The 23,841-nt window shown below is 50.0% G+C and overlaps 1 protein-coding gene across 1 annotated transcript in view; it reads left to right on the top strand.

The window, feature by feature from the left end:
• Positions 1–23,835, top strand: part of SEC16B (SEC16 homolog B, endoplasmic reticulum export factor) — a 33,711-nt gene extending 9,876 nt beyond the window's left edge. The window contains exons 9-26 of the mRNA XM_059675463.1: positions 288–423; positions 828–1,062; positions 3,147–3,240; positions 5,157–5,238; positions 9,074–9,191; positions 10,306–10,417; positions 11,997–12,102; positions 13,668–13,808; positions 15,188–15,301; positions 16,101–16,173; positions 17,629–17,928; positions 18,977–19,044; positions 20,262–20,387; positions 20,582–20,680; positions 21,025–21,145; positions 21,256–21,323; positions 22,467–22,565; positions 23,493–23,835. Coding sequence (XP_059531446.1) covers positions 288–423; positions 828–1,062; positions 3,147–3,240; positions 5,157–5,238; positions 9,074–9,191; positions 10,306–10,417; positions 11,997–12,102; positions 13,668–13,808; positions 15,188–15,301; positions 16,101–16,173; positions 17,629–17,928; positions 18,977–19,044; positions 20,262–20,387; positions 20,582–20,680; positions 21,025–21,145; positions 21,256–21,323; positions 22,467–22,565; positions 23,493–23,561 — 2,161 coding nt within the window. The 3' untranslated portion in view covers positions 23,562–23,835. The remainder of the gene's footprint in view (positions 1–287; positions 424–827; positions 1,063–3,146; positions 3,241–5,156; positions 5,239–9,073; positions 9,192–10,305; positions 10,418–11,996; positions 12,103–13,667; positions 13,809–15,187; positions 15,302–16,100; positions 16,174–17,628; positions 17,929–18,976; positions 19,045–20,261; positions 20,388–20,581; positions 20,681–21,024; positions 21,146–21,255; positions 21,324–22,466; positions 22,566–23,492) is intronic.
• Positions 23,836–23,841: the final 6 nt, after the last annotated feature.

Raw genomic sequence — 23,841 nt, forward strand, 5'->3', positions numbered from 1 at the left:
TTGTCTAACCCCAAAGAGTGCTCTTGCCTGCTACCCAAGTCAGGTATTTCAGGTCTCGGGGCCTCAGTCTCCTCATCTGTAAAATGGAGAGAGTATATGCGAGAATCTCTGAAGTTTCTTCCTGTTCCACAAAGAAACAACTGTCCTGTAGCTATAGACTTGTTATCCCTGCCCTGGTCCTGGCTTGTTGGGGCCATCCAGCACCCTCACACTATGGGAGGAGCCCACGGTCCCGCATGGGGAAGAGTCTGCCCGCTCACCCTCCGCTCCCTGAAATCTCTCCATAGGGAAGACATCCACAAGGTGGACATCATGACCTTTTGCCAGCAGAAAGCAGCTCAGAGCCGCCAGTCCGAGACACCAGGGAGCAGAGACGCAGCTCTACTATGGCAACTGTTGGTTCTCCTTTGTCGACAGAATGGGGTGAGTATTACCTCTCTGATGGGTGGGCAGGAGCAGGCTGTATTGAAATGTAAGCCTTCCTGGGATAAGTATGATTTGGCTTATGACATAATAATAATAAAAGCTAATAGTAAAGAAGCAACCAGATTGCTCAGATGTCAGTGCCGGTTGGCCAGCACTGACCTTCACCTTGCCCTTCTCTTGTGGCCTGGGTTGTGGTGAAGGTGTTGGGTCACTGCACCAGCCAGATGACGCTCCTACGAGAGTGTGCACGTTTCCGATAACCTTTGTGGCACCTGAGTTTGAGACACAGCAATCCAGTGCTGGCCTCCCCAGGAAGAAGGCAGGCCCTTCCGTGCCTGGCCTGCCCCCGTGAGGACACAGAGGATTCTTTCTCTCTCAGGATGACCCTCTTTGCCTTGCAGTCCATGGTGGGGTCTGACATTGCAGAGCTGCTGATGCAAGACCGCAAGAAGCTGGAGAAGTACAAGAGGCAGCCCCCGGTGGCCAACCTCATCAACCTGACCGATGACAACTGGCCAGTGCCCAGCTCAGGGACCCCAAACCTGCTCACTGGGGAGGTTCCCCCGAGCGTGGAGACACCCGCGCAGATCGTGGAGAAATTCACTAAGCTGCTCTACTACGGAAGGAAGAAGGCAAGTGCGCCCCGGCAGGCTTGGTTTACAAAAGTAACCACTGTCTGCCCACCACTCAGCCCTCCAATTAGATGAGGGATATATATTCATTTCATAGCACTGGAGTTCAGGAAGGTACAAAGAAGAAAATAAAAACCACCCATAATCCTACCATTCAAAGGTAACACCAGTTATCGTTTTGATATATTTACTTCTAGCATTTTTTCTATGCATATATATTCAAAATAAAATTATATATACAATTATTTCTTTTTTTTCTACAGTAAATACTCTCATGGCATGAAAATGTACCATTTAAAAAATGGTTGGATCGAGTGGGAGGAGGTAGAAGAGAGCATAAGGAGGATAAATGGTGATGGGAGGAGACTTGACTTGGGGTGGTGAACACACAATAAAATATACAGAGGATGTGTTATAGAAATCTACACCCGAAACATATATAATTTTATTAACCAGTGTCACTCCAATAAATTCAATAAAAAATAAAATTTTTTTACATGAGTAAAAAAAAAGAACTGGTTGGACAATATTCCATCATATGAGGGCAGCATATTTTATTTACCCAATCCACTATTGTCAACTATGGGGGCTATCTACTATTTTGTCACCCATTATAAATTATACAATTTGCACACATCACATAAGCCTTTTTAGGATAAATTTCTAGAAGTGAAATTACCGGGTTGAAGGGCATGCACTTTTTAAAAGTTCTTCACATATATACTGAATTAGTTTCTGGAAAGTTTGTTTACAAGCTGTACCCCCACCAGCTGTATCTGAGGTGTGCCTGCCAATATTGAACACTTTACTTCAGCAGATGAAGTGCTGTCTTGCTTATTCTTTTGATATGTAAACTAGACAACGTTATTTTTACATTATTTCTTTACATTGTTATTGAGCTATATTTGATAAATAAAATGGTAAGCTATTTAAAGTGTACATTGCAGTGATTTGATATATGTACACGTTGTGAAAGGATTCCCCCCACCGAGTTACTAGTAAGTGACAAATCCATCACCGCACATATTTACCTATTTTTGTGCCTTGTTTAATTTTGAAGTCAAACTCACATTTTACAAAAGTCTTAAGTTAACTTAAATATTTGAATACACGACTAAAATCAATGTGAATCAATTTTATTTAAAAAAAAATCAAAAGATAAAAAGAGAGATAATGGGGAACTGGTGCCCCCACCTCTTCTGCTCTCCTGTGAAAGCAGCCACAGGTGGCATGCAAATGAGTGGGCGTGGCTGTGCGCCAGTAAAACTTGATGGACATAGACATTTGACCTGTATATAATTTTCATGTGTAATGAAATATTGTTCTATTATTTCCACCCCCGCTCATTTAAAAAAATGTAAAAACGATTCTTAGCTTGTGGGTTGAATTGAGCTACATTTTGTTGACCCCTGCTCCTTATACTATAGACATACCTTCCTCATTATGTCTTATGGCTGCACAGGTCTCTATAGACAAATATAATTAATTGAACCCTTATAGATTGACATTTAGATTCTGTCTAGTCTTTTGCTGTTACAAACAATGCCTCAATGACTACCCATTGCCATTTACCTGGCATAGATAGTATAGATGTGACAAATTTCTAGATGTGGAGGTGTTGGGTCAAAGGGTAGATGGTTTGTAATTTTGGGAGATAATGACAAATCGCCTTGTTAGAGGTTGTACCAGTGTGCTCTACCAGCAATGTATGAGGTTGGTTGAATCTGGGGGTGCGGAACCCCTGGATATAGAGGGCGACTGTACCATCTTGCTACTTGTTTTATTTTGAGACTCAGTCCTGAGAGGGAGCTGCTTCTCATTTTTGGTGCTCAGGTTCATACAAGTATTGTGTAACTTTTGCTTGCCATAAGGCTAGCTGGAAGCTGTGTTTGAGGGGGAGCTAATGAAGCAGCATGATGGATTTTGACAAAGGGGAGGCTGGAGAAAGGGTCAACTGAGAAAGACGTGCCAGTTAAAGCCCATCTCCGTCTGAGGCCCTAGGAGTCTTCGTGCTCAGGGGGCAGTGGGACCTAACCGCGGGGGAAGCGGAGCGAGAAACACTGAGTGTGATGCTTTGTTTTCAGGAAGCCTTGGAGTGGGCCATGAAGAACCACTTGTGGGGCCATGCTCTGTTCCTGTCCAGCAAGATGGACCCCAGGACTTACAACTGGGTCATGAGTGGGTGAGCTGGGGACTTGCAGTGGAGACCAGTGGAGCAGAGTGGCCCCTTCCACCAAATGCGGGGGACAGTGAGGAGAAATCCAAGATGCATTGAGAAGGCGCCCCCCCCCCCCACTCCAAGCATCTTTCCAGTTTCTGTTTTCTGAGCTGGATGTAGCATTTCTCTTCCCCAGATCCTCCTAATCTGGACGCAGACACATTCTACCTGCCAAGCTGAATAAAACATTTTAGTAATATTTCCCAGAGTCAGGATTTCCACAGAGTAAGTGGGTTTCTATATTGCGGTAGCCTTCTTCCTTGGGAGGGGCTGTTCTAGATAGTTCCATCAGTGAGGGAATACAATTGATCATGTGAGGTTAACGGACAGAGCCTTAGGACTGAGGATTAGTACACGTCTGCTGCTTAGTCTTGCAATGGAGGTATGGGTGCTGAGGAGAAGGTAGGGATACAGGTAGCAGGACCACGAGCTGCTGTGGTAGGAAAGGGGGTTATGGGACTGGGAATTAGATCAGGAAGTCTTCATCTAGGGTGGTGGGAGTTGACAAGACTGAAGCGGTACGTTAGTTAGAAATCATGCCGGCACACCAAGATCCGGGTGCCAGGTGGACCAGGACAAATGCCCACACCAGGATGAGATAGGAATGGAGGTGTGAGTACACAGCCAGCAGTTTGGAATAAAGCGGATGAAACAGCAAAAGAGCATCAGGGTCACTGGAGGTGGTAGGTGTCGGGGTGCTGGGGAAGGTTTCTGTAGACCAGGGCCTGCCTTGCCTCCATGGGATAGATCTGTGGCAGGGACCCTCCCAGGAGAAGCAGGCTTGGGTCAGACGGTGAGACGGACGGCAGCTCACAGTGTTCATCTTCTAGTGTTGGTTCAAGCTGTGAAGCTCGCCTCTTAGTTTCACTTTATGTAAATCGGCCGGGCATCCTGTAGAGCAGAGGGTTAGCTAAGAAGATGGACATTCTAAGTTCAGTCTGTGGCTCAGGCTGTCCCACTGCCGGGAGCCTGTTCTGCACGATGGCCTCCCTGGAGTCCCTTTCTTACACCAACCCTCAGGCTTCCCAGGGCCTGGTACCCCCACCGCACCCCGTTCTGTTCAGTGGCTGGCCTGGTGGAGAGCACCAACGTTCCATTGCGACATGTGCTCTGAGCCCGCGAGGCAAGGGCGCTGTTAAATAAGTCGTTGCTCTGGGGGTGCTCCTCCGGGTTTTGGAAACCAGTGTCCCACCTCCCCCCATAGTAGCGTCCTCTCGGCTGCAGATTTTTGCCTCGGGCCATTGATGTTCCATGGTGCCCGGTGAATTGCGGGAAACCTCTCTCTCTGAGTATGCTTAAATCTCAGCTCAGCTGTGGAGCTTGTCACATGGCTGTTAAGCACATCCTTTGGTTTGTCATCATGACCGTTGCTGGTCTCTGTTCTACGCCTCTCTGGTTACTGAAAATGGCTATTCAGCACTTAGTAAAAGCTCAACAGACCCAGGCTAGCGGTGGGCTGGGCATGGAGGAGGGCTGCTGCGGTGGGGGGGAGGGGGCAGGGAAGGAGGGGTCCACAGGGAAGAGGTGCAGGTTAACTGCTAGGGCTCTCTGGGACCCTTTGAAACGTTGGCGGGTCACCTCCATGATGGAGAGAGGCCTACAGAAATGGTTGCTCAAGAGTTAGGGTGTCAGTGCCAACGTGCAGACAATCTCCCCCAACAATGGAACCTGCCTGGGGTGTGTGGTGGAGTGAAGATTCTGTCTCCCACCTCCCTGCCCTCCCCCCAAAAGTGGGCATGACAGCAGAAAAGCAGAGGAACTCTTGTTCCAAAAGAAGCTGCTACAATCAGATAGAAATATATCTGAGGCCTGTGCCTCATGGGCCACGGGTTGAAGGCTCTCTTGGCTTGGTCACCGCTGATGGTCACCTCTCTCCACAGTTTCACAAGCACACTGGCGCTCAACGACCCACTGCAGACCCTCTTCCAGCTCATGTCGGGGAGGATCCCACAAGCAGCCACGGTACCCTTTACCACCCCAGCATCCCGAGGGTTTAGGGGGTGGGGGCTGCTCTGGAACAGGGGATGGCTTTGAAGATTAAAAATCAAGATAATTGCTTGTTAATCACTTGCCATGTGCTAAGCACTCTGATGCGTATTATGTCATTTAATGCGTGGAGGTAGGGATGACTGTCCCTGTTTTGCAGACGTGAAAACTAAGGTACGGAAGTGTGAGAGGACCCACAGTCACAGAGCTAGTGAGCAGTGGAGTCAGGATGGGCCCAGGTCTGTCTGACTCCAAAGACCTTGCCAGTCCACACTAACACAGCTGCCTGCTCTGTTGTGAATAACAAGAGACGGTCCTCTAGGCTTCTGTAGGCTACTTTCCTTTCCCTCCATTGCACCTTGATCTTCAAAGCTGGACTCAGAATTTACACATTGTCTAGAGTTGGATATGGCTCAGGTGACATCTGAGGCCAGCCGGATGGTTTTCCCCATGTTCAGAGACGAGGTCTTTTTGCTCCAGCTACTCCTTCCTTATCTTTGAAGTCCAGTGATGAGGATACATCTTGGTTGATAGTCTCGGTCAGTTTTTTTCTTGGGATGCAGGACGCTCTTTTACTCTGTGAATTCTTATCTTACAGTTCAGAAAAGTTTTCTGGAATTATATCCTTCAGTATTTGTTTTGTTCTGTTATTTTGATTTTCTTTTCAGGAACTCCATTTATACACATTTCATATATAGGTGAACTATAGATATGTGAATTGTATACAGGTTTACATTTATGAGTATGCAAAACAGTTAATAAAGCTCTTGTAATAATCATAGCCTACATTTTTTTTTCCACACGAAACATTGTAAACCTATTTTTGCCCACCCCTGTATATAATTTTCTCTTTAAAAAACTTTATTATTTGTTTCATTTCTTTTTTTTTCCTCCTTTAATTTCTACCCCGCACATCCCTGATTGTGTTTTTCATCAGTGTCTTTTAGTTTTTATGTCCTTTTCATTTTGGTCCTCATTTCTTTGGTTTTTCTCCCACTTCCTCCCTGAGCTCTGCAGGTCACATGTTATCTCCTGTTCCCACCACCTGTTCCCTGAGCACTCAGAACTGAGCTTTAGGCCCTTGCTTCTCAGAAGTTGTTTCATCACTTTATTTTACTTAAATTCATGAGAAAATATTTGGTGACAATTCTTTGTTTTATAACATTTTATTTTTTTCTGGTGAATGTGCTTTTGACCTTCCATTTATTTTTTCTGTTACTTCTCGCCCTTTATCTTTGCAGCATGTTTGTGCAGACTCCGTGCTTGTTCCTTTACAGGAGTCGAGTCTTCCCTGGCCCAGTTATTTGTGGGAGGTTTGTGCTGGGCGGGACGAGGGCCCTATTCCAGGCACCTGGCGCTGCCCGCATCTCCTGGCGTTTCCTGTGAATGTCTGTGTGGCCTTCACTGCTCCTCAGCCAGTGGAGGTGGCTGTGATCCTCTCCCCCTGTGTTCTGCCTGCTTCCTCCTGAATGCACCTCTGTTCACTCGCCATCACTTGGCAGCCTTTGCTTGTATTTTGAGGTTGGTGTTTCTGCCGACACCTAGCTTTGATGAAAATGGACCTCACACTTTTGCTTTTTCTTATTGCTTGTGCACAACTCCACACAAAGGAACGGGAAATGATGACTTAACGTGCCCCATCATCAAGCCAACTGGTTACACTGGAACACAGAGTCCGCCTCCCAATTCAGCCGAATGCCTGCGCTCTGCAGTGAGATTGCATCATGTCATAAAACGCAGGAAATGATGCAGTCAGTGTACGGCCCCTTGGCTTAGGGCAATGGCAGAGTTAGCTACATGCTCCCTACTTTTAGGTGAGAAAACCGAGGAGTCAGAGGTGATGTGGCAGTGCCGTATTTGATCTCAGTGTTGGAGAGTTTCCTGGCCTCACAGCATCCAGCAAAAACTAGACCTTAGTTACTTGTGAGGAGCGGTGTGGCAGGGAAAGGCATGACCCCCGGAAAGCACAGGCGTGGGCTTCTCACACAGGGTAACCTAGCCTGTGCCCCTTCCTGCCGTGTGAACTTGACCTTGTTCCTTAATCTCAGAGCCTCAGCTTCTCATGTTTGTGGGCATTTTGATGCCTAACCAATAGAGCTATTGTGAAAATTAAAGGAGAGAGAATATCTGAACACATCAACCATCATGCTTGACTTATTGAAGTTAGTTAATAAGTATTTGTGCTCTCTCTCTCTCTCTCTCTCTCTCTCTCTCTCTCTCTCTCTCTCTCTCTCTCTCTCTCTTTCTCTCTCTCTCTCCATAGATCTATTTTACAGTGACTTTTAAAAATCACTTGTGGAGGGGACAGAAAAATGACTTCTAAGTTTTTGTTATTTTTAGCAAAGGCTTTTTTGGTTTGTTTTTTGGTTTCTTTAGTTCCAGCAAGAAAGAGCCTGGCTCACATGTGAAGATGGGGATATAATAGCACCCAAAGCGTGGGGTTGCTCCTAGGAGAAACGCTTAGCACAGGGCATGGCTTGTGGTCGGAGTGTAATAAGTGAGAACTGCTATTAGGATTGTGACTCATTATTATCTTCATTCTCATTCACACTGCATTGCCCAGATAAACAGTAACTATGAAATGGAGTCGGATAAAGCTTCTTTTGTTCCTTGGGATAATTACAAAGACCAAGTAATTGTGAATTGTTTTGACCTCCGCATCTTAGCTATTACTGTCAATCTCCTGCTCCACCCGCTCTCTGTAACAGTTGGAAGTTAGGCTGGTCTGCAGAGCACCTCTTTTCTTTGGTGTGTGTGTGTGTGTGTGTGTGTGTGTGTGTGTGTGTGTTTACACCTACATGTAATTTATAAAGTGAAAACCAAGTGTAAAGCACAGTGCTGTGTACTGTACCTCACCATCTTATTTTAGTATCAACAGTAACCCTCTTAGGTAGAAATTATGCTCTCCGTTAAAGAGATGAGGAAACAAAGGTTTAATCACATGGAGAAACTTGTTCAAGGTCATACAACTAGCAAGAGGCAGGAGTCCAGTTGAATCCTGGGCCCGTGTTATTTCTTTGACATGATGTTGTTTCTTCATTGATGTTTCCTGCCCTGCAATTCCCCTTCATCCAGGAGAAGGGTGGCCCGGGGCCAGAGGGTAGGAAAAGCACCGTTTGTGTGGGGCTTCGTCCTGCTTCCACATCTTCGTTTATACTTTACTGCCTCCTGGTGGAGATCTGCTCCTGTGTGGTCACCGGAGCGGGAGGGGCACAGCCCTCAGCTGGGAATGAATGGGGCTGGGCCGCTTGGCTTGGGGTTTTCATTCTCCAAGTGCGGATGGAAATTAGACTTCATGGGGTGGTTGCGAAGATTAAATAAGGTGACGTCTGTGAGAGGGCTCTGTAAAACCAGAAAGCATTCACTCTTTGAAGGCATTAAGGAGCCCAGTGTTCCCCTGACGTCTACCAGGTTAATGTGGGTTCTTCTCCGCGTGAGCCCAGGGTGTTTGGTCTTCCTTCTCCCACGGAAGCATCAGGGTTTTATTTTCATGTTGTCCCTAGCTATTGGGGCCTGGGGACACCAGGAAGAAATTTGAAAATTAGTGATTAATAAAGTCGTTTATCTATCTTATCCCCAGGCCTGTCCGTCTGTATGTATATGCACCTGCCTGTCTGCCTATCCGTCCTCCTCAGGGTTTTGCTCTTTAAAAGGGGAACTTGAAATCAACGAATGGCAGTATTGCAGGCAGTGTGGTGGGTGTTCCCTGAACTCTTCCAAACCAGGGCGTCAACAACAACCTCCTTTACCCCCATTCTGGCCAGTGCTACTTGATTGAATAAACCTTCATTTTCCCCCCGCTGCTTTTCAGTGTTGTGGGGACAAGCAGTGGGGAGACTGGAGGCCTCACTTGGCTGTGATTCTGTCGAATCAGGGTGGGGACCCGGAGCTACACCAGCGTGCGATCGTCACCATGGGGGACACCCTGGGTAAGCAGGTGTCGGCACCGTCCTCCTCCTCTCCTCTAGGGTGGCCCCAGGCCCAGCACACCTGTGCTTGGGTTTTTGGCTTCTGGGTGGGGCCCAAGTGTATACCTCAACTTGCCTTTGACCCAGGAGCCTCAGTGTTTTGGGGACAGAAACTTTGGGGGAAGGGGTGTCCTTCTGGCTTTTCTGTTTCCCAGAAGTTCTGCAGCTGTGGAGGCTCCTCTCAGCAGGGGACCTTCTATCTCTGGTCAGAATCCCCTGAGGATGAGCTAGGACATGAGGCATGTGGCCTCCTGTAGCAGCTAGTCCTGCAGTGACCCAGCTCAACCAGACAGGAAATTCTATTTGTGCCTGAACCACCCTGGGTAATTGTGGAGTCTTTATTTCTATCCTCTTCCTGTGAATGTGGCCTTATAAACACTGAAGGACTATCGAACGTTTCGGATCAGTGGCTCTCAGATTTGGTCAAGGGGCAGGACATGGAGAAATCATGGTTCTCTCTGTGGAACTCCGTGAAACGTAAAATAGCTTTGTGTAAGGTTGTGCCAACCCAGATGGCAGGTCACTCCACAGCTGGGCACAAAGGGAACCTGACATTTGTTGATTTCTCCTTGGGTGCCAGGTGCCTTGCTGGGTACTTTACCAACTTGAATTAACTCAGTTTTGAGGTAGTAGAACATTTTAAGCCTGGGAACAATTCGGTATTAATGTGATTTTTATGAGCACCGAGAAAAGGCTGGTATTGTTTGATTTTAGCAGGGACTGCATTAGTGCCCCCAGGAAGCCTGATTTAAAAACTGTCCCTCCCAATGGAACTGTTCCAGCTCAGGTGTAGGCATGTCAACTTGCTTTTCACCCTCAGGAAGGACAAAAATATTTAGAAAAATTCCTAATAAAAAATCCATTAGGAGGGACGTGAAACAGTGCCTTATTGTGGCTGAAGAAATTACAGTATAATGTCTGAAGCCATAAATGTGGTGGGAGGGGGACTGAGTGGGGTTTGGGGTCTGTGAGGCTTCTCCCTCTGGCCTCTGAGCCACTCTTCACGTCTCCATCCCACCCGTGATGGGTGCCCACGTGGGCGTGTTCATGACTGGGGCTTTTCCTCCACCTGCAGCTGGGAAGGGGCTGGTGGAGGCAGCTCACTTCTGCTACCTCATGGCTCACGTGCCCTTCGGCTACTACACGGTGAAGACGGACCATCTGGCCCTGCTGGGCAGCAGCCACAGGTATGTGATCTTCTGGGGCAAAGGAAACAGGAAGGATGTTTTCTGGGGCATTGATTTAGCCCTTGGTGGGTTTCATGCCTCCATTTTCTTGTGAGAATTTCAGCTACCACCGGTCCCGTCCTCTGGGGTTGTTTTCTGCCCGGGTCTGGGCAAGGAGATGCCCAGTGGGTGCCACCTCACACCACCAGGTGGCCTTTGGTGGGAACGGGTGTCCTTGTGTTGTATTGTGCACCGCTGGCCACGTGGTGGCGCCCTGGGTCCACGACCAGGGACTGTTTCTTATAAAATGTTAATGTGAGCACCTTAGAGCTGTGTTAGGCAGCCCTAGGCAAAACTGGAAAGTGGAAGAAGTTGATGTTTAGCTCCTACACCCTTGACTTGGTGCACAAGCTACTGATTTGGTGCACAAGCTATTCGAAGTTCCACTTTTCACTTGTTCTCTGTTGGCTGTAACATTAGGCTTTTCACATAGGAGGACGTTAATAAGCCCCATGAGTAGAAGAACAGTCCTCCACGTTCTGGACCTCTTTTCCCCCGTCCCTGTAATAATTAAGGTATCCTGAGCTCTTACCAGGATATTTATTTGTGCCAGTCAATTTATTTGCATTACTTCCTTCCATCGTTACAAATGTACCCTCTAAAGACAATGCTATTTTTCATCTTCACTTTATAGAGGAGGGAAACCAAGGCACAGAGAGGTTAAGCAACTTGTCTAAGACAGCACAGCTGGTGTGGGGTCAAGTTGGACTTGGAATCCAGGCTGTGCTGCACCAAACTGCCTACAACTGTAGAAACACCCGTCTTATTGCCTGCTCTCTCAAGGCCCTGGTCTCCGATAGCACATGGTTGGCTTGTCAGAGAAGCCCATCTGTGCCAAACGTGACAGTAAAAGTGTGCGGGTTCATCGGTCTCCCTGCTATATTTGTATTATACCAGGAGATAACGCCTGGAGATAGAGTGGTAAACCCAGGGATGGCCCTGGAGATTGGTGAGCTGTTGAGGGAGAGATTTGTGGCACTAGGGTCTCTGGTCACAGTCACCCAGCCGGCTTCCTCCCTGGCTGAGTGACCATCCAGCGTAGGGACCATCACTGGGCTTTGGCTCAGCAATCTCCCCATTCTCTGCCGTGCGTCTCTGTTCGGTGCTCCCGGAGTGTCACATGGCTCCCCCTTTGGTGCCCCGTGGCTCAGGCTGGGAGTGGCCAGTGACAGGTGCACATCCTAGGCTTGCAGGACACCCAGGTGAGCTCTCAGCGTGTTCCAGAGGAGGACGCAGTGCCCCGCCCTGCTGGGAGGGAGAGCAGCCTGCCTTAGGGACCCTCTAGCAATGAGGGCAGAGCCCCCCCCCTCCCCACAATGTGCACCCCATCCCTTCCCGAGGGCTGGTGCAGGGCAGTGTTCTGTCCCTTCCCCTGGAACGGAGGAGAAAAAGCCTTCACTCTGGAGGCCGGGCTCTCTTTCCTGGCCAGGACAGACACCCTGCCAGGATGGGTGCAGCTGGTGTTCAGCCATCTACTAGGATTCGAATTCCTCCCCCGCTCTCCACCTCAATCTCTTTTATTATTATTCCCTGGTTTTAGTCAAGAGTTTTTGAAATTTGCAACCACTGAGGCCATCCAGAGGACGGAAATCTTCGAGTACTGCCAGATGCTGGGCCGCCCCCAGTCCTTCATCCCTTCTTTCCAGGTAACTGACCCCACAGGGCCAGCACCCGGGCTGTGGCAGTGGCTGCGGGCAGCTGGGTCTTTAGCTCGCTCTTTGGCACATGCTAGCTGGGCTAAGTCACCTAACCTTTTCATCCTTAGCTTGGGTGTGGGAAGGATTAGGGTTTCTTTCTAGGTCCCCTAAACGTCTGCATTTTAAGATATGAAACAAAAGGCGGCAGTGGCCTCTGCTGGAGGTTCCCTCCTGGCTCCTGGCTGGTGAGAACCCTGCCTGGGTCCTGGCTGCGCAGCGCTCTCTCCCTTGTCCTGGGCCCACAGCCATCCTGTAGGGGGTGGGCATGAGGTCCCACTGCGGGGAGCAGAGGGGCTGCAGGCTCTGCTCCCTCTCCTGCTGGCCTGCTTTTCTGACCTCTCTCCACTCCTCCTGTTCTAACTCTGCAAATTCCTCCCTGTTCCGTCCTTGGCCCCCACCCTCCTTTCTTCCCCCCAGGACTTCAGCTGTGCGGGTGGCGCTGGCCTTCACAGGCTCTAACCTCTCTTCTCAACTTCTCTGCTTGATGCCCTGCTGTCGCTTTCAATTCATAAAGCCTCCTTCAGTGCCGGCTCGAGTGGCCCAGAAGCGACACACACATACACACCCCACCACATGGAACACAACACAAAACCTGCAAAATGAATGCATTACTATAGACAGAAAAATGGCCCTATTAGTATCTTCTTTCAGAGTTTTCCCACCGACTCGCCTTGTCCAGCTCCTTGGGGCGCAGGCCTCTAGTCTCTTGTTCCCGTCTTGAATCAGCCGCCTCTTGTTTTCGCGGGGCTGATAGTAATGAGATTAGCCAGTTCTGGTGAAGGCGTTCTACATGCCTGGCACTGGGCTATTATGCTTCTCGTGTGTTATTTTTAATCCCGTGAGGCCGGTGTGATGACTCCCATTTCACAGAAGAGGAAACTGAGGTTCAGAGTTATGGGCTCACATCTCTTGCACATCATTTGTTCTAAGTACTTTACATGGATGATCTCATTTAATCGTTATGACAACCAACGGGTAGATAGTATTATCCCCATCTTGTAGTGAGGAAACGGAGGCACAGAGAGGTGGGTAGCCAGTGTTCCACACCCAGCATGGAGCTGGGATGTGAACTTGGGCCTGTCTGTTTCCCAAGCCCTCATGCTCCATCTCGCCCTGTTGTACATGTTTCTGTGAATGCGAACCTACGTTTGTCTGGCGTTAAGTCCCTGCACCAGAGCCGTCTTTTCTTCTGGTGTATGTCCCCCTGGCACCTGGTCCTGTGCCCCATGCACACTAGGCTCTCCAGGGATGTGGGCTGCATTTCCATGGTGACCAGGGCCTGGGGAGACTGAGTGGATATGACTTCATCCCTTTGTCTAGGGAGCTGCAGGCTGCGCTTGGACTTGGGCCCATGCGCAGACAGAAAGCCCCCATGGCACGGGCCCTCTTTGAGAGTTAGATGCCAGAGTTTGAGGAAGCTGGCAGGCAGTTGACTTCCAAGAAGTCTTTTCTTCATTTCTTTCTTTCCATCCCTGCCTGGGTGGAGAATTCATTGGCCCTGTTCCTCTTTGCAGGTATATAAACTCCTTTATGCTTCCCGGCTGGCAGATTACGGCCTTGCGTCCCAGGCCTTGCATTACTGTGAAGCTGTGGGCACGGCCCTCCTTAGCCAGGGAGAGAGCAGTCACCCTGTGCTGTTGGGGGAACTCATCAAGGTGAGCTCCTCAAAGGGTTCTCTGCAGCTGTTTTATCTGCAGCATTCAGAGCAAGTTATTGTCAAGCGGCTTAGACTCCACCTTTCATCGCCTCCGAGCCTGCTGTAAAATAGGAGCCCGAGGTTGTCTTTGACCATGCACGCATGCCCAGATGTGACAAGCAGAGGCCTGACATTGTGCAAAGAAGGATGCTGTGGGCGGGGACGACGGGGGGGGGGGGCTTGGGATGGGGGGGGACGGGGAACCAGGCGTATGCCATGCAACTCATTCATTCTTGCATCTGCTTCTCTGGTACAGCGAGACTGCACGTGAAGGTGAAACATTCAAATTATAAAAGCTGAGCTTAGAGAATATACTTTAGTGATTAAAACAGGAAATTCCCCTTATTAAAATGCTTTTAAATGCATGGAATACTTTATCACCTGTGGGATATCGTTAAAAAAAACAAAACATATCCACTTTTAGTTCCTAGGGAAGAAAACAATCAGGCAAATAGTTGTTCCAATTAATTGAAGAAAAATGCATTAGCTGGAGAGGAAAAAGGCAGCCTACCGTCAATATTTGCTTTGCTTTAGACGAGGCCCAAGTGTTGGGTTCCTTTCGTAACCAGTGAAATCGGTGGTGCTGAGCTCCTAACTCTGAGATTCCTGCCATAGACTGACGGTGGTAGTGAGCGCGGGGACCCAGAATGGAGGAGGAGGAAAGTTTTAAAACTTAATAATGGAATACAGTCTTGCAATACAAAGTAGTCCCTCGACCCGCTGCAGGGGTCACCTGGGAGCTTGTTAGGGATGCAGAACCTCAGGCCCCACTTAGTTCTGGCATCAGAATTAGCATTTTAACAAGGTCCCAGGTGGTCCTAGAAATTTTTTTTTTAAAAGAGAGAGAGAGAGAGAGAGAGAGAGAGAGAGACATTGATGTGAGAGAGAAACATCAATCTGTTGCCAACCGTACGTGCCCTGACTGGGTACGTACCCTGATTGGGGATCGAACCCCCAAGCTTTTGGTGTACAGGGTGATGCTCCAAACAATTGAGCCACCCAGTCAGAGCATGAGCACGGAAGTTTGAGAAGCACTTGTACAAAGCAGACAGCTTTGTAGGACATACAGCCCAGTAATCGTTTCTCCTCATGTTTCACTTAGTATTTAACTCCAAGATGGGTTCATTGCTTATGTATGTTGCAATTTTGGGAAGATATCTGCTGGGTGTGCTCTCTCTCGATTACACTTTATAATCTCATTTACAAGTGAGTTAAGGCACTTTCTGCTCCTCCCTTACTGCGTCTTTCCCCATTTTCTTTCCATCCCCGTTACTTCTCTCCCTCGGTTCCCCTCTCGTCCCTTTCCCTCTGCCCCTACCATCTGGACACCTGGCGCAGCTAGCAGAGAAACTGAAGATGTCAGATCCGCTGGTGCTCGAGAGGCGCCGCGGAGGGAGGGACCTGGAGCCAGACTGGCTCGTGCGCCTCCGGAAGCGGCACCAGGAGCTGGAGGTGAGTGAGGCGGGAGCGGGTCAGTGTGCGGGCCCTTTGTTTCCCTCTGGACACAGAGGGTGTAGGGCACTGACTCCATGGAGGGCTGCGGGGTCCGCCATCATCCTGAAGCCCCTTTGCTGAGCCGAAACATTTTCCTGTGTTTGCTTGTAAGACAGTGGGGCCCTTTTCAAAGTCATTCCCGCCTCCCTCTCTGCGGTCCCAGAAAATACCTTTTGTGCCGATCAAGGCTTCCATCTCCCTGTTAGGAACAATGGATCACAGTGGACCCGCATCGCTTTCATGTAATGTAGGGCATTTGCTTAAAAGACTTCCAGGCCTTTCCTTTTGGTTCTGACAATTGCAAAAGCTGCTGGTAGTAATTGTGACAATAATTGGAACAGGGCTTCCTCCATCTTCTTTCTCCCACTGCCTCTTAGAAAGGACAGGTGGGATTTTTAAGGCACGACCGGCCTCCCTCCACATGCTGCACGTACTGGGGCATTGGGTTCCTGCACTTGACCCTTCCTGGGCCCTGGTGGTCTGGTCCCCTGGCCCCTGCCTGCTCTGGCAGAGCTGGGAGATGAGTAGGGCTGAGGCCTACCCTTCTGACCTCCCCCATCAGCTCCTCCCCCACCAGCCCTGCCCTCCTGACCCCCTCCACCAGCAGTCTCCTCCCCCACCCCCCAGCATTCGGCTGGCTGAGGTTCCCTCACCTTGTCATGCCCTCTGGTTTCTTTTTTATTTGATTTTTAAACCATTATTCCCTGTTCTTGTTTCTCTTTGTGTTGCTTAAAGGATTTTCCTTTATTTCAAATAGCGAAAGGCATCGGCAGACACTGGGAACCCCCATTCTGCTCACACAGACATTTCAGGAGCCCAAGGAGCAACAGGTACCCAAACTGATGAGCCCAGTGTGTAAGTAGCTGACTCTCGGGACCTGGGTATAGGACAGTGATGGCGAACCTATGACACACTCATTTTTTTGGTTGATTTTTCTTTGTTAAATGGCATTTAAATATATACAATAAATATCAAAAATATAAGTCTTTGTTTTACTATGGTTGCAAATATCAAAAAATTTCTATATGTGACACGGCACCAGAGTTAAGTTAGGGTTTTTCAAAATGCTGACACGCCGAGCTCAAAAGGTTCGCCATCACTGGTCTAGGAGAGACATCACTGAACGCATGTTAGCCTCTCCCCTCCTGGAGCGTCCTCCCGGCCTGTGTCAGTCTGACTCGATGGCCCAGGCACCTCCTCACACGGCTCCTGTGGCCACGGTCATCCTGACACGTCCAGGTGCCCGCCCTGTTAGAGTTTCTGTCCAACGTCCAGGTTTTGATACTTGTTACACTGCATTGTTGTCTAATGTTCCAGCTCTGTTACTACAGTCTCCCCAGCTGAATACATTTCTTGAGGCCAGAGATGGCGTATGACCTCTATTTCACGTTAGTGTTGGGGACGTCTTAGGATTTTTGAGCTGTAGGTTGGCACATGCATTTGAAATGTGTTTCAAAGCATTTCAACACATACCTCCTTTCCCCTCAGGATACCTCTGAGTGTTGGGTTTGCAGACATTATTGCCCCCAATTAATTCCATGCCCTTTCCCCAAATTACACCCCACTGTGGAGTCAGACTGAGCCTCGTCTCTTTACTTCTGGCCACTTCCCGCCTTAGCTGTCCCTTCAGGGACGGGTGAGGGGAGGCCGCAGGGCAGGTCTGGGCTTCTGTTTCTTGGCTGCGTTGCCACGTCACAGAGCCTGTGAAGGTGAAGGAGGAGAGCCAGGCTGGTGTCTCTGAATGGCCGCTTCCGCTGGAAGCCGCTGTTGGAGCAGGTGGGTCGGCCGCCCACTCCCATCCCGTGACCGTGGGCCAGTCAGCAGAATGGCAGAACCAAAACAAACCCACCAGGGGCCCTTGCAGGGCCAACACTCGACTTCCTTAAGCGCAAAGCCATCGTTTCTGTGGTTTGATTTGCATTTTAACTGACATCTTTCTAAGTGTTACATACCCAAGCCCACTAGGAAATCCTTGCAGAAGAACGTTCATCCAAACATAACCACGTGTGGCTTTACATAAGATGGCAGCCTCTGCCCTCCCCACCACTGGTGGAAGGCTCAGGGACCATACAGGCGGTCAGAGAAATGCTTTTACCGGCTCACAGTCGCAAGCACCGAGTGGTGTCACAACTGCTGGGTTGTACTTGCCATCACATGGGTGGCAGCCACAGCAAGGGGCCCGTCCCCGTGACCACCTCCCAAAGAGGATATGGGAAGGAAGGTGCCCGGTGTGCAGTCCATGCGAATGTGACAGGTCTTTCTTTCTCTTCACCCTGTGTTCTTAGGAAACACTTTCCACCAGGATTTTTCGGGACATCGAGGTGACTCAGAAGCCACTCGGGACCCCTCTGCCCGGTGGCCACCAGTGGAGCCAGTGGGCCCCGCCTGGCCCAGCCCACAGCAGCCCTTGCCCCTCCAGCCAGGCTCCTACCCAGCAGGAGGAGATTTGGGACAGACGGGGGTCCCGGTGCCTCTTTACTCGGTGCCTGAGGCCCGTCTGCCAGGGATCGGTGGCAGCACGGCAGTGACAGAGGCTCCTGGAGGAATGCCCTGGGCAGAAACCCAGCAGCCACCCCCGCCCCCTGGTAAGACCTGTGCTAAGCTGGCAGCCTGGGGTGTGGAGTTCTGGAGGGGAGGAGGCACATGGGGAGAGGCAGGGACCAATGGGGAGCTGGTAAAGACCTGAATGGGTGTGCACATGGTGGAGGGCCTACTGTGTGTCAGCCCTGGTGCTGGTGCTCTGCATGCAGCCAGGGGAGGTTGCTCCTCCCTTCCGCTCAGCTCTCCCCTGGGACAAGCATAGCGCGACCAACAGCAGCCTCCCCCTTAGGCTCACAGTTTCTAGGAGAGAGGCTGCAGGTGGAGAAGGGAAGAAAGTGCCACCTGCACCCTGAGCCACAGTGAGGGTCAAGTCCTACTAAGGCCAAGAGCTCGCTGCCTGCAGAGACCTGTGCTCCCGTCCTCTTCCCAAGCGTCTTAGGCCCATGAGGCCTTGGATAGCAGGGCTGAGTGTGGGTGAGCGGTGCTGAGCGTTGCCAGGGACGAGCTAGAGCAGTGGTTCTCAACCTTCCTCATGCCGCGACCCTTTAATACAGTTCCTCATGTTGTGGTGACCCCCAACCATAAAATGATTTTCGTTGCTACTTCATAACTGTCATGTTGCTACTGTGATGAATCGTAATGTAAACATCTGATATGCAGGATGGTCTTAGGCGACCCCTGTGAAAGGGTTGTTCGACCCCCAAAGGGGTCGCGACCCACAGGTTGAGAACCACTGTGCTAGAGGATTAGCTCTTAGACCCTCGGAGATAGGGCCTGTCCACACAGGACACGTAAACGGAGGGAAGGGCCAGGGAGGACCCCAGGGTCCTAGCTCAAGGTGGCCCTGACTTCCAGGATTCCTAAGGAACGACCATGGTGTTCAGGGTAGAGGAGGGGTGAGCGGCATGTCCTGGGCGGCTGGGTGAGAGGGCCAGCAAGTGGACCTCACGTTTCCTGTGATCGGCTTGGCTTGGGGGCTCAGAGCGCCAGCTGCTTGGAGGTTGGGAAAGCCGACTGTCCCCATTAGCTGCCTCAGGACGGAGGGAAGAGGCACAGCCGCAAGTCACGGTTTTGTTTCTTTTTGTGCCACAGCAGAGAACACAGTGTCTCAAGGAACCTTCCAGCATCCTGATGGTCAAAAGGTGGATTCCAGACCACAGGTGAGAGGACGAAGCCCCGCTAAGCGTCAGGTTTTCCAGCCACCTGCTTTCTTAGCCACATGCAAACTCCCTCGCCGGCCTGGCACCTGCTCGCCCTTCCCCGGGCACCTCATTTCTTCTTCTTTCCTCCTACACTGAGTCCCGAGATGTGGGGAGGCTGTTCTGATGCTCAGTCCCTCCCGCCTGTGTCCCCCGGGGTGGGGGTGGGGGAGCAGCAGGGCCCTGTGTAGTTTTGGCCTCACAGGTCTGTTCCTCTGACACAGTCTTACTGTCACATCAGACATGCCACCCCCTGCCCCGTCCTGGAAGACTCTGGCTATTTCTCTATTTTCTTTTCCAACTTGCTTTACTTCAAGAAGGGTCTATGGCATCTGTGCCTTTTGTCCTCAGCGAGACTGTGAGGTCTCGGAGGTGAGCGTGTCTAAGGAATCTTTCTGTCTGTAGCGGTTGAGTGAATGCTCCCTTCCCCCAGCCCTGGGCGGCACTGGTTCCACATTTATGAGGCTCTCTGGCTTTGCCTGGTGGGAGGGTTACATCATGTAACTTTCTCAAGGAGTGATCGGCTATGGGTCTTAAAAATTTCTATACTTTTACTTTTTCCGACTGAAAAAGTAGTACATTATTAATGATAGAAAACTTGAAAAATGAAGAATCAAACAGATATTACTCATAATCCCAAAGTCAAATATTTTGGTAATTTTCTTTCAATACTTTTGAAAGAAATGGGTGTGTATGTATGCGTGTGTGTGTGTGTACACACACACACACACACACACATACACACACACACACACAACTATGTGTTTTTAAATGGTTAGAAACAATGGGTGCCCGGCTAGCTCAGTCGATAGAGCATGAGACTCTTAAATGGTTAAAAACATATGAATATGAACATTTAATTCCTATTTGTTATTTAATGCTATAAAATGAGATTTTCTATGAACATAGGGGTGCATAGGGGTGCATATATCCTTATAAAATGAGATTTTTCCATGTCATTCATAAGCATGATTTTTAATATTGGTATGGTAAAATCCATTGTTTGAAAGCACCATCATTCATTCATCCATCCATTCATTCATTCGTTTACAAATACTGAGTTCCCACAATGTGCATGTTCTCACCTGAGCAGGTCAGGTGAGGTGACGCAGTCCCTGTGTAAAGGTGCCCCTGTTGAGGGTTATACATGTGTCAGTGCTTATTTTTCTTAACTCCAGGTGCCACTGATTTCCAGAGCTCAAAATATTTCCGAGAATTCCACTGTTTCAGCCAAGGAAGAGGAGGAATCGTCCTCGGATGAGACAGATAAAAAGTCTTCCCCAGACACTGCAAGAAAAGAAAAGGTAGGAGACGGGGGAGAGGACACACAGGCGGGGCGACTGGGTCTTCTCTTCCCAGCCCACTGGGCCATCTGGGGTCTGGTTGTGTCCCCTCCCTACTCTCACCACTGTCACCTGGGGGCAGGTTAATCTGAGAGTCAGCGAGAATTGGGAGACTCGCACCTACAGGCCATCTAACTTCCCCTTCTTCCCCCCAGAGCTCAGGCTTTGGCTGGTTCAGCTGGTTTCGCTCCAAGCCCACCCATAGCACATCCCCCTCTGGGGACGAAGACTCCTCCGACAGCCCCGACTCAGAGGTAACCTGCGGGAGGACGAGGAAGCACCCTCTTCTGGGCCCTTCCGAGGGCCGGAGCTGGCAGGGGATCTCCCCAGGCTGGATGAGGCGGAGGTTTTGTGAAGGGACAGAGGTGGTGGGAAATACATTGGTCCTGTGAGGGGCAAGGCAGAGGATGGGAGGCCTGAGAAGTTAAGATGAAGCGTTTCCACATTAGAGGGCCAGCGGAGATTTGGGTTTATTAATAAGCAGAGAACCCCACAGCAGGTTGTGGGTGGAGGCTCCGCTGTGGGCGCTGCAGGAATACAAGTAGGCCCGCACGGACTTGTTAACCACCAAAGCTGCCTTTCTTCCTCCACTGAGCAGGAGACCCCCAGAGCATCTTCTCCCCCTCAGGCTGGCTCCGGCCTCTCACTGACACCTCTCCCAGAGCCCCCGTCTCTGCCGGGCCCTGGCACCTTCTCCAGGGGCGCAGGTACAGCCAACTGCATGTTCTCTGGGCCATCGGTGGTCCAAGGGTTGAGGTACCTTCTGGGAGTGGGGACGCCTCAGTGCTGAGCCGGTGAAACAGCTCTGACTCGCTGCTTTCTAGGGAAGTCCAAGGACCAGTGTCCAGTGGGGGAACCGCTGAGGTCACTGGGAATGGAGGCTTGTCCGGGCTCCAGGTGAGCAGCCCATGGCTGTGGCCCAGGGCCACACCAGATGCCTGTGTGTGCGAGGACTGAACCTTCAGCGTGGGGGCCCGACTCCAGGGGAATGTGGGGGACGCTTCTCTTTGAGTTTGCTGGAGTTGCCACAACAAGGGGCCACGGACTGTGAAGCTTAAACAAAACTACAGAACTTTATTTCCTATGGTTCTGGAGGCTGGAAATTGGAGATCAAGGTGCTGGCAGGGTTGGTTTGCCCCGAGGCACTCTCCTTGGCTTGTAGATGATCCCCGTCTCTTCATGTCTTCCCATGGTCTTCCCTCGGTGTGTGTCTGTGTCCACATTTTCTCTTCTTACAAGGACATGGGTCATGCTGGGCTAGGGCCCACCATAATGACCTCATTTGCCTTAATCACCCTTAAGGACCTGTATCCAAATACTTTCAGAAGTACTGGGATTTGGATTTCAACATATGAAGTTTTGGCGGGACATGATTTAGCCCATAACTGCTTCCATAGGTGAAATCTATAGAACTTTCCCTGTCCCAGTAAGAGCCGGAGCTCACCGTTGTGCGTGGCCAGGGCTGTAATAAACTCTGGTGTGATTTCATGCTGATTGCTAGGAGAGCATTTTTATTTCTTGTGGCCTGTTAGAGTGCTCTTATAGTACTTCAGGCCTTTCAAAGAATAGGTTATTTTTTATGCTGCTATCATTATTGTGGCTCTTTCTTCTCATGTGCTCCAGGGACAGCTGCACCCGAGCTTCTGCGTTGCCACCTAGACCCAGGGGGTGGCTGTGCTCACTTGAACCATGTTTTTTTGCTTGAGATTCACTGAGTTTTATTAAGAAGCCCTTCCTATCTGTATCTCTCTTTTTTAAAAAAATAAAATTTAAATTGATATCAGAGAGGAAGGAGAGGGAGATAGAAAGAAACATCAATGATGAGAGAGAATGATTAATCAGCTACCTCCCTCATGTCCCCCACTGGGGGTTGAGCCCCAAACCAGGAATGTGCCCTACCGGGAATCCAGCCGTGACCACCTGGGTCACAGGTCGGTGCTCAACCACTGAGCCACACTGGGCAGGCCCATCTGCATCTCTTGACCAAAGTTGAATCCGGGGGCAGTGACTGATAGGATTTTCTGTTATTTTCTGTCACAGGGTGTTTCCTCTGAGGCCTACTTCAACCCTGGTGCCCTGCTTCCCCCAACCCCCTTGAAAGGGGCTGTTCCTCTCTACAATCCATCTCAGGTCCCCCAGGTAAGGAAGTCCTGAGGGACAGGGGTTAGCACAGGTTTTGGATTATGGAGATCGGGGTTTATAATCCTAGTTTACCACATACCGCGCATGAGTTCTTGAGCAATGACTTAACCTTTCTAAGTCCCAGTTTTTGCATCTGTAAAATGGGGTTAGTGGTAGGTCCCTCACTGTGTGGTTGTGAAGATTCAGTAGGAGCATATATGTATGTGAAGGACCTGGCACACAGAAGGACCAGTCAGTCAGTGTTGAAATTATCAACACTGCTCCTGACATTTCATAACTCTTGAGACTCCAGGGACACAACTGGTGTTGGTATCAGCAGTGGGCCTGCACCCTCACTCTGTCCCGATGTGAGGGGATCATTGCAAACCTTGAACGAAGCTAAACTCCCTGCTTCTCAGTGACCTGGGGCACACTGATGGCTCTCGTGTGTCACTTGGCCTCCCCGCTTTATAAAATCAAATTTCTTTTGCCATATTTATTCTATTTATTTATTTTAATCCTCACCTGAGGATATATTATTTTCTATTGATTTTTAGAGAGAGTGGAAGGGAGAAGGAAAGAAAGAGAGAGAGAAACATGGATGTGAGAGAAACACATCGATTGTTTGCCTCCCGTACATGCCCAGACTAGGGCCAGGGATGGAACCTGCAATCCAGGTATGTGCCCTTGACCAGAATCAAACCTGAGACCCTTTAGTCTGCAGGCTGATGCTCTATCCACTGAGCATAACTGCCCAGGACACTTTTTCCATAGTCAAGAGCTATGGTGCTGGGTGGAAGTGAATAATTAGAACATCACACGAGGAAGCCAAATGCAGCTGGAGTGTTCTAGACTTTCAGGATGCCCTAGCTCGGCCCAGCCAGTCAGCCCTGGGAGGAATCGTGCTCAGGGCTCTAATCCAGTGCGATGTTGGTTCTCTTCCAGCTCCCCACGGCTGCTAGCCTGAGCCGGCCGAGCCGTCTAGCTCAGCGTCGCTACCCAACACAGCCATGATGACCAGCCACCCATCCCAGGCCCGTCTCCCTGGGGCACAACATTTAAATCTCCCAGCCCCGCTGCTGGGAAGGGGCCCCCAGGAGGTTGTGCTAGACTATTGCCTCCACCTGGGTATGGAGAAGGCAAGTGGACAGGGTACACCAGGACATAGCTCAGTTCAGGCCCTTAAGATCAGCTTCACACGATGGAAATGACTTCATCACATGGAAAAGCTGGGCATGGAGGCAGCACTGAGGACGGCCGCTTCACATTCTCAGGGCCTAAGGGATTGACGGAG

This window comes from Myotis daubentonii, chromosome 18, assembly GCF_963259705.1.
Source record: "Myotis daubentonii chromosome 18, mMyoDau2.1, whole genome shotgun sequence".
Classification (NCBI taxonomy): domain Eukaryota; kingdom Metazoa; phylum Chordata; class Mammalia; order Chiroptera; family Vespertilionidae; genus Myotis; species Myotis daubentonii.